Raw genomic sequence first — 10,167 nt, forward strand, 5'->3', positions numbered from 1 at the left:
AACTCAGTCAGCATGACCAAGATATAACCCCCCCCCCCCCACCCCCTCATTCTCTCACAGCCACACGCACATACACACACACACACATGTACGTGGACACACACGAGCGCACGCCCCCCCCCCCCCCTCTAACATGGTGATACACTTCCTCTCATGTGTTCTGTCTTCATGAGTGTGAGTGAGTGAGGTCCAGTGTGAGGACAGAGGGAGGGCGTCAGGAATGTGCTTTGTAGGATAAGGTACAGTATGTGCACAGTAAAGAACTAAAACAAACGCCTCACACGGCCCATTTGTCAGGTACAAACACAGAGAGTACTTCAAGGTCTGATTCATGAGCTCGGACAAAGAGGTTTCTGTGTCAGCCCGCGTTGGTTTCCCTGTCTGCTTATCAGACGGAGAAGAATTTATGAAGCGATGTTCATTAAATTCAAGCTTGGACACAAACCAGGGAAGAAACAACAAGTTTCCGTACCAGACAGCCTGATGGTGGCGCTGTAATCAACACTTTCACATGTTTTGGCTGATAACTTTTGAACTGTACATCATAGAATCCAAATCCTAAACTGAATCAACCTGATGGTGGCGCTGTAGCAACAACAGATTTTCTTATATAACCTTTGAGTTGTTAGCCAAGGTTTGTGGGCTTCTGGTTTGACTGGAGGCTGAGCAGGAAATGGGAGAAGAAGAAGAGCTCCATCATACTTCCATGAAGCAAAGTTCAGCTGCTGTGGCTGAATATGTATTTGTCATGTATGTGTGAGCCGAAGGGAGAGGGGGCGGGGCTAAATAAGTCTCAGAGCAGCCCAGTGTTCACTCCACCCTGCCGGGGAGGAATCCCAGCATGCTCCATCTCTGCCTCGACTGGAAGGCTCCATGGCAACCTCTGGGGTCAGGGGTCGCGGGGAAAGGTTGCTTTTATCTGCTAATGAGGTCGGTACCTGGGGCTCGCCGTCTCTCCGGCCTCTTGTCTCTCCGCAGCTCCCCCTGCACGGCTGAAGGCGGGGGGGGGGGAGCGCCAGCGATGAATGCCTGCCAAGTGACACCAATGCCATCTTCACTCATCTCTGCCGCCGCCGCCACCGCGCCCCTTTGAGCATGGGGGCGGGCCTGCATGGTTTCAGGGGGGGCAGGGGGGGCCGGGGGGGGGATCGGGGTTATTGCTATTAGGTTCTGCCCTGTAGGGAAAATAACAAACGGCTCAGAAATTGCTGTCCCCCAGTCTGGCTCCTCATTGTCCAATAAGTGTTCACATGCAAATCAACAATCGCCCCACAAGCCCAGGGGATGGTGTTCCCCGCACCTTCGCTTTGGGCCTTTGATTGATTGCCTACAGAGCAACATGGTGCGGCGTGGCCTTCTACTTACTGTTAGAGCGCCGGGCCGTGTGTGTGTGTGTGTGATTGATGCCGTGTTGTTTTGCTTCTTAGGCGCAAATCAGCGACGGGCGAGAGGCGGCGTGGCAGCGTGACAGAGCAGTCAAACACACCGTGTGATTAACACACACCTAGGCGCTTGATCTGGTGAATTATACAGGAATTTAAAACAAATAAGTGCTGAATGAGACACAAGCCCCCGAAGAAACACACTTCCCTCACCAAGCTGCTCGCACTATATCACACAAGGCTCACTGGCCCGTGTGCCCCTTCAATGGGGCAAGCAGGCACCCTCACCAGCCCCCGTCCCCCTCCCACACACACACACACACGCCCCCTGTCATGTTCGCGGGACTGAGAAAGGAGTCCATTAACTCTGATTTAGTGGCAGTGTCATGCGGTCCCCTTTTGTGAGGCGGTGACATTCGGTGAATAGGAATCAGAATTCGCTCCCCCTCCTCCTCCATCTTTCCCCTTCTTCTTGGCTCCACTCGGGGGTATGCGGAAGGGTTTGTGTGGCTCCGGTGGGAGTGTGAGGGGGGGACCAGAGTTGTGTGTGTGTGTGTGTGTGGGGTGGGGACAGGGATTGAGAGGGTTTTGCTGCCACATGTCTGTGAGTGGCGGACTCTTTGTGCCGAGGCCGGCCTGTTTGTTTAGCCTTTCGTCAGCGAGCCGCCTCACACATTGATGCCTCGTACAGGGATACAGAGACGAGACGGCCAGAGGTGAGAGGAGAGACCGAGCTGCCAGGCACAGACAGGAATCCTGTTTACTGCTGGGAAAATGGTGCAAAGGTGTTTGAGGATCACGCCTGTGTTGTTGCTCGCATTAAGACCCTAAAATTAACGACGATAACTCAGAACCACCTTCAGAGATCTGAGCCGCGGCATCTTGGGAGCAGATGCCTTCAAATGTTTCCAAAAATGATCATTTATGAGGGAGGAATGCTGTCGGACATCAAACTGGCAGCGCAGCAGAAGGAAAACACGGAAGGAACAAGAACAAGACCTGACTGGATGGGGAATCATCCGTAGACTAAACTCAGTGTTTTGGGCTTCGACCCCCCAAAGAATTCCATTTTGACCTCACATATGACTGCACATAGGACTTTCATGATTTAGTTCCACTTTAATTCTTTCAGCAAACGCGTGATGAATCATTCAATCTCATTTTCTGCCAGCCATCAATTCCATTCAAATGAATTATATTGGATTTTCTCAAAGCACAACAGGCAAACAGCAGGAATGAAAAACAAACATTTCACTTAGGCAGCTGTTCAAAGCGCCATTTACCACAGAATATCTCCCTATAACTGATCAAAGGTTTAGGATTTGATCTGTCATTTGCACGTATGTGGAAGGTGACTTTAGTCTAAACCGCCTCACAGCTGTGAGCCATCGACCGGAGCCCGTGACCTTTAGACAATCTGTCCGTCCGTTCCTGACTCACCTCTCTCCTGACAGTCAGCGAGGGGGGGTCGTGACAAAAGGCTCCAGGTCCCAGGAGTGCCGACGCATCAGGGCGAAGCGTCCACGTGAAGAGAAGGAAACAGGAGGTCAGCGAGGTCACGCTCGATTATTCTACGCCGCTCTCTGAGAAAACAGAAGAAGAAAATATTTACACAAACAGGAAGCGGAGCGTTTCCTAATGATTGGAAACACGTTGGGGAGGGGCGCCTCTCCTCCCCACCCCCCCAAGCCTATTTGTGTCACTCACACACACACACACACACACTGAGAGGGAGGATCAAGCTTTAAAGGTGTGAGACAGTCTTTCTTTTTGACATTTTCATTAAAACGCTAGATGGCGGAAACGTTTCCCTCTGGCTCCCCCTCATTACTGCTGCTGAGCTCAGGCCACCCTCCGGCCATGTTGGATCAACCATAATAAGTTGCAAGTTTATGGACCTTTGCTCCCCAAATGTCTACCATGTTGCTAATTGCGTGCATCTGTGGCGGGGGTGTTTTTGATGTTTTGTCTCAGCGCTGCAGCTGTCCACGCCGTTTCCAACAGCCTCCGGTTAGAAGAGGCGCGGCCCTGCGTTATCTGTGTGTCCAGCCCTGTAATAACCAGCGTGCATGTGCTTCACGTGATTCACCGACAGGCCTTGAAGTGACTAGAAGGCCCCGAAAGTGCTGATGTGGAGCAATTATCAATTCCGTGGAGGAAACTATAAGAAGCGCCCGGGTTCACTGATTGGCTCCTCCCCTCTGATGGTGTGTGTTTGTGTGCTGATCATTGGAATCAGCTGGTGTGCCATCGTTTGGTTGGACCGGAAACCTGCAGCCTCTGCGTGACACATGCTGGTTTCTCATACACACACACACACACACACAGGGTTTAAGATATTGGGCTAAATTCATCGTCGTGCTCTTTGGATCCTCGTGCGAAGACGACGTGGCCTTTGCTATTTACTCATCCTGGGAAATGTCACTGCCATTAAGCTCAAAGGTTAACAAGGCCCTTATCACACACACACACACACACACACACACACACACACACACAGAGACACACACCACCCCCTGTGTATCGTAAGCAAGCTCAGTTCCTGCCTTTGTTTTGATGATACTTTATATGTTTCCCTTGTTTCATACAAACACTAACTTACACAAAGTTCAGTTTATGTTTGCTCAAGGGCGCCGTGTCAAATAAGTCCGCACCTTTTGTGTTTTACATCTTAGATTTTAATCAGTGAGAGTTCCTCTAACAGCTTATTTAAGTCGGCTCACATGAATGTTGTCTGACACGGCCTCGCCTGTGTCCATGTCGGAACGGCGAGCGTTGAAACGGCCGGAAGGCGTCTGGAGGTGCCATCAGAGGAGGGGATCATCGCAAATGCTCTCTATGCGTGCACCAGTGAAACCCGATGCTGAGTAATTGTCAGGATAAGGCGAGGGATTGACCTCTGCCATGAACCATATTTTCTGAAACAACACACACTTGAGCCGGCTTTGAAACGGCCTCTCCTCCAGGACTGGAGCGGCCTGCGAGGAAGCCAGTCATCAAGTTTTTTAGTGTAACCAAACAAAGCCTGCGGTAATTTCATTCTCTCGTCGCTCTTTTGACATTCTCAAAGTAAGCAGATAGAGACGGGAGAGAGCGGCCGGCTGCTCTCTCTCTCTCCCCGGCGGCGTCCCTCTGCTGGCCATGACATCACACGCCGGCGATGCCAGGCATGAGTTTGTGCGGACGGGGGCCTGGGATGTCCCCCACGAGCCTTGTTTTGAGTTTAGAGCCGTTTGGAACAGAGAGACGGTGCTTCCCCTGCTGTCTTCAGTTATAAAAAGAACTCCATAAATCAAATTACAAAAAAAACGAGATGCTGTTGTTTCTTAGCCGTTGGACCAGGAACAATATGTGGTCATTGTTATTGTAAGCCAGCCTCCGAGCAGGTCTGCTTCTGAGGATTCTTCACTTGATTCCTGGAAAAATGTTGCATATTCATGTGAGGCGTCAAAACTGATTTCTTTTTTTTTTTTGCTGAGCCAAGCTGCTTGTCACCAAGTTTGAATAAGCAAAATGCACAACTTCTCCCGCAGTTCTTTACAACTCTCTCTCTCGCTCTCTCTGTCCACCCAGTTTGAGACAATGTGTGTGTGTGTGTGTGTGTGTGTGTGTGTGTGTGTGTGTGTGTGTGTGTGTGTGTGTGTGTGTGTGTGTGTCTCTCGGTGTTGTGACAGCTCAGATCCTGCAGCGTTGGGCTCGCATTCCTTTCATCCCAGAATCTCCCCCCCCCCCCCCAGGCTCAGCCCCACCTCTCCCAATCACTGCCCCCATTCTGAGGGAATTAGACAGATGCAGGATTCACCAAATACTCAGATGTCAGATGGTTGGCGTGTCCACGGCCCGACGGCAGCCACATCACGTCACGCATGCAGAACATACTCCCTGCAATTAGCAAATAATGCCCGGCATGAATTAACAGAATCTCATTTGAAATCCCGTTACGACCCAGATGGGAATCCAGAGATGCGGGGGGAAACTACGTCTGCCTCACGGTCTTCAGCGTGGAGCTGTGGGGTAATTGAATTTGGATCAAAGACATTCAAGTCTTTCAAAAAAAAAGGTCTGGAGGGCTGCTGAGTTTTTAGTAATAACAGAAACGCTTCCGGCGTTGACCTTCGCTGCCCCTTCTCTACCTTCCTCTCCCTCCCCTCTGCCCTCAACCTGAAATCCCCGCTTTGAAGAGCTCAAGTCATCTCAGCCGCTCCGTCTGATAAAAGGAGACAGAACCAAAAAATAGATTTTTAAAAGTCTGGGATTGCTTAACCTGGAACTTTTTCCCTCTGGACTTTCAAACTTAAAAATCATGGAGAAATGTAAAATAGTTTCTTTTTTTTGTACTTTCACAGCATTGGGGAACAAAAGTGAAGCAGACATTGGATAAAGCTTCAAAGCAAAGCAGCACAATAATGAAATATAGGATCTACAATATTTCACAATTTTCATAAAAGTATGAACGGGCTGATAATGACATCAATCAGTTTCTCCATAAATCACTAAAAACCTGACAGATCATCCAGAATGAAAACAGATCTGAACGTTTCATCACTCTGACATTCTTCAAACCTTCACTTGTAACTGACTGTCAGATCTTGCGGAACACATTTATGGGATGTGTGTGTGAAGACTTCCCTTCAATAAAGTTACTTCAAAGGGGGAAAAAAAGTCATTACAGAGATCTGAAATGACTGTGTGTTGTGTGTGTATGTGTGTGTGTGTGTGTGTTGTGATGGTGTCATATTCTGAACGGCTCCTGTGAGACCTATTCTGTTACTGCTTGTAATTACTGGCACAAGTGCGACCCCTTGTGTTTGAAATACAAACCAACAGACACAGCTGCTCTTAATAAGGAACTTGACGTGACAAAAAATAAACTTTAAGCAGACAAAAGCAAATTAAAAACAAAGCTTGTGATAAACAAATTGTAAATCAAAGTAAAGCAATTAAGAACTTCAATAAATATTCAGTTATTAAGGCAACCAGCAAATGGTCAACATTTGAAAATCAGGATTCTCTTTCAACATGGAAGGAGAACCAAAGTTTACTTCTTCCTCCTCCCTGACCTACGAAGGTTCCCGAGAGCGGAGGAGAGCTGCATGGCCGACCTCTTGCACCGAGCGAGAGCAGTGTCTGTTTCTGCGTCTCCGTCCAATGACGAGACAGACGTGGACGCGGGGGACGAGTCGCTTGGTTCGAGGGAAGCGTCACTGCTGCGTCCGTTAAGGAGGCGCGGGGAAGTGAGGGGAGAGGCAGAGGGAGACAGAGGCCCTGCGTGTCCTTCATCACCCTCCCCTCCCAGCCCCTCCAGGTGGGCCTGGAACGTGCAGGTCTGTTGTTCCAAGGACAGGAATCTCTCCTGCACCTTGTCAAACTGTGAGGACAGAGGAGGTTGAACTGTCAGCTGGTTGTAAACTTTACCAACCACATGCTGCTGTTTGTCTTCCAGGCGGGGCCTCGGCTCGTACCTGCTCTATGTTGGACTGAAGCAGCCGCTCCGGCCAGACGGATTCCGTGCTGCTGCTGCTGCTCACACTGTGGCTGATGTGTGCACGACTCCAGGTCAACTCCTGTCAAACACAGCAGAGACTGAAGCTACAGGAGACACTTTGGGACAGGAAGCTTGAGGAAACTGCATGAAACTAAGCCACGATTAAGATAAATATGAAGTAAAAGTATGACTTCATCGTTTCACAAGTCAAACTTGATAGCCAGAAAACCTACTGAAGAAGAACCTGCTATATTTTGACTTGATATTGTCAAGATTGTGACATCCAATCTCATTAATTAGACTCATAAATGAGACTTTGTTTCTGTGTGCAGAGGCTGAGGCAGAGTGAAGACAGCAGGAAGCATCAGAGGAGGATTTTACCTGCAGAAGTTGCGTGCAGTCCTTCAGATGAGCCTGGCAGCCATGAAGTCTCTTCCTGTAGCGACCCAGATCTGCACACACAGTCTTTACACACACACACACCAGCATTATGAATTACACAGCATTTTGCAATTATAAGGCAAACTAGAACAAGATAACTGAACTTCCACCCTATGAGCTCATCCCCACATGTCCTCCTGCATACCTCCTTACCTCAGCCTCTGTCTGGGCCGAGGCCAGGTCCCTGTGGCCCCGGACACCCTCCTTAGTGAGGGTGACCCTGGTGTGCAGCTCCTCCAGCTCAGCCCAGAGGCCGCCCAGGCCCTCTAGCATGTCCTTCATACCCGCCTCCAAGTCCTCCTGCGCATGGACCAGCCGACGCAGCGACTTCGTCCTGTCAGGAGAGAGTGAGAGAGTGTGTGACATTAACAAGGGTAAAACTGAGGCAACCATGAGCAACGGTTGCCATGTGTGTGTGTGTGTGTGAGCCTGTGTGTGTGTGTGCGCGCATGTGTGTGTGTGCGTGTGCGCATGTGCGTGTGTGTGTGTGTGTGTGTGTGTGTGTCTGTCTGTGTGCGCGCGTGCGCGTGTGTGTGTGTGTGTGTGTGTGTGTGTGTGTGTGTGTGTGCGCGTGCAGGCGTGCGCGTGCATATGTGCGTGTGTGTGCATGTGTGTGTGCATGTGTGTGTGTGTGTGTGTGTGTGTGTGTGTGTGTGTGTGTGTGTGTGTGTGTGTGTTGAACCTCACCTCTGTCGCAGGTACGAGCTGAGGACCTTCACCTTGTTCCTCAGCTCGTCCTCCCTGGCCTCTGAGGCGGTATCAGCCTGCTCGAGTGTGTGAGACACCGACTGAGAGAAGAGGGAGACAGAATTACAGGGTGTGTATGTGTGAATGAGTTTGTCTGTGTCCAGGTGGGACGCTGCCCATTTTGAGTGAACGCTGGTATAGGCTCCAGCATGGATGGATGGATTGGAACACAAAATGGTTGAGCTGATGACAGTGTTTCATCTAACTGCTCCTCAGAGAAACCAGACTGTTGGTTTAAACGCCAGGAAACGAAACTGCACTGTGACAGAAACATGAAAAGAAGGAACGCCATATAAAGAAGAGAGGTGTGTGTGAGTGGAGACATTCAAACAGAGACCAGCAGCTCTGTGGTGGTGGTGTGTGTGTGTGTGTGTGTGTGTGTACACTTCATCTCACCTCCAGCCTGGAGAGGAGAGCCTGAATGTGGGCCACACTGGGGTCCGGCAGAGGCTCCTGAAGCACGCAGACCAGCAGGCTGTCAGTCAGGGCAAGAGCCAGAGGGACACGGAGGGCCGAGGTCCTGGGTCGGGACGTCCTGCAGACATAAGGACACTAAAGGTGAGCGTGGGTCTGATCTGACAGCCACAAATGATGATGTAGACACTGTACATGTATGAACTTTACATGAAACATTGATTCTTATGGAGATCTTTACTGCAAGACACACCAAAGATCAGTTTAGATGGTGAAGTACATGTGTCCAGTCTCACCATTGGTACCGCTCAGTGCTGCGTCGCATCAAAGGCTCTTCTTGTATCTTCTGATGAGGCTCCACCTTAAAAATCCAAACAAGGCCACTTAATCTCGACAACATGTCAACATAACCGCCCAATCACGAGCCATTACAATAACAATCCATAAGTGTGTTGTGCTGCTCACCTGTCTCTCTCCCAGCTGCAGGTAGCGCTTCAGGGCAAACACACAACCACCCAGGAGCATCCACAGTGTGCAGACCAGCACAAACATCCACCCGACGTCCACAGGTGAGACAGAGGGACGCACCGGCGCCTCCAGCTGGCAAACTGACCACACTACACCCACTGTAGCTATAGTGAACCAGGCTCTCCAGGGTATAGAGACCCGCAGACCCCGAGACCAGGACCTGCACTGTGACCCAACATGGCAGAGGGGGAGAGGCAGAACAGAGAGAAAGATTATGGAATATAAACCTTTAGTGGTTAAAGAGAAAAGAAATGAGTATAAACTGAAAATGTAAGCTTCAAAAATCTAAACATAGTATTGAAACTTGGTATTACTCTGTAAAGTACACACAGATATTTCCGCACACAGCTTGTATTGCGTATTAAAGAAGAACAGCACAGTGACAGACTGAGATGTTGACATTTCCAGACGTCCTCACAGACAGACAGACAGACAGACAGACAGGCAGACAGACAGACAGTGAGGGACCCTTCAGGTTGTGTGTGATGTGGAGCATTTCTGTCTCAGATAACTGCCTAATGGGCCAGAGAAATGTTTGCTGTCAGCGCAGTCTGAACACAATCCGTGGAGTGTGTTTGCACCGTCATTTCACACACACACACACACACACTCCTACCTCCTCCTCCCTGGTAATCAGAGACCTGCCACTCAGGACTGGGATCGGAGAGAAGAGGCCCGTTGTTGAGTGACACACAGACGTACCTGTGCGGTTCCCGGAGTCTTCTCTCTCTCCCCGTCCTCCATCCTGGTCTCCATCCATCCACAGGTTCTGTCCTGGCCCGGTCCGTCTCCTCCGCCACCTCTGGGGCAGACAGAGGTCAGTTGAGGCATAGTGGAGACAAACACACACACATTCTGCTTCAGCCTACAGGGAACCTTAAGTGAACAATACACACCTTGTTCAATTTGTGAATACTTGTGTGACGTGCCGACCCGTCCGACAGGTTCACCTGGGTCTCCTTTTTTTAATTTGGGCACTTCCTTTTTGCGTTTTCCTGCATTCCATCTGCAGAGGAATGCATTGGACGTGTCGGTCACAATGTGTGTGCCCGGCTCCACCCTAACCCAACCCACACCTGCAGGTAATGATTGTACGTCTGTCACACACATTTACTGAGTTAATTTTAGCTTAGACCATAGAGAACAATCTGTTGATCCAAGAGCAGCGAC

At 49.9% G+C, this 10,167-nt stretch overlaps 1 protein-coding gene across 1 annotated transcript; it reads right to left on the reverse strand.

The window, feature by feature from the left end:
* Window positions 1–5,712: 5,712 nt before the first annotated feature.
* LOC142995036 (uncharacterized) lies at window positions 5,713–9,923 on the reverse strand. The gene is made up of 9 exons (XM_076145917.1): window positions 9,700–9,923; window positions 8,935–9,162; window positions 8,766–8,830; window positions 8,452–8,590; window positions 7,996–8,096; window positions 7,462–7,642; window positions 7,249–7,332; window positions 6,845–6,946; window positions 5,713–6,750 (listed from the first exon to the last, which is right to left on the reverse strand). Exons 1-9 carry the CDS (start codon window positions 9,826–9,828, stop codon window positions 6,421–6,423), a joined length of 1,359 nt encoding a protein of 452 aa, XP_076002032.1. The 5' UTR covers window positions 9,829–9,923; the 3' UTR covers window positions 5,713–6,420.
* Window positions 9,924–10,167: the final 244 nt, after the last annotated feature.

The sequence above is a fragment of the Genypterus blacodes genome, unplaced genomic scaffold (assembly GCF_046128005.1).
Source record: "Genypterus blacodes isolate CSIRO-AG114 ecotype Tasmania unplaced genomic scaffold, CSIRO-AGI_Gbla_v1 ptg000032l_1, whole genome shotgun sequence".
Classification (NCBI taxonomy): Eukaryota; Metazoa; Chordata; class Actinopteri; order Ophidiiformes; family Ophidiidae; genus Genypterus; species Genypterus blacodes.

Excerpts from the sequence above, each read along its gene's own strand:
- LOC142995036 (XM_076145917.1), bottom strand. The coding sequence starts at position 9,828 with ATGCCTCAACTGACCTCTGTCTGCCCCAGAGGTGGCGGAGGAGACGGA. Across the intron at positions 7,643-7,995 it reads AGCTCGTACCTGCGACAGAG|GACGAAGTCGCTGCGTCGGC; the intron begins GTGAGGTTCAAC and ends CTCTCCTGACAG. Across the intron at positions 6,947-7,248 it reads ACTGCACGCAACTTCTGCAG|GAGTTGACCTGGAGTCGTGC; the intron begins GTAAAATCCTCC and ends TGTGTTTGACAG.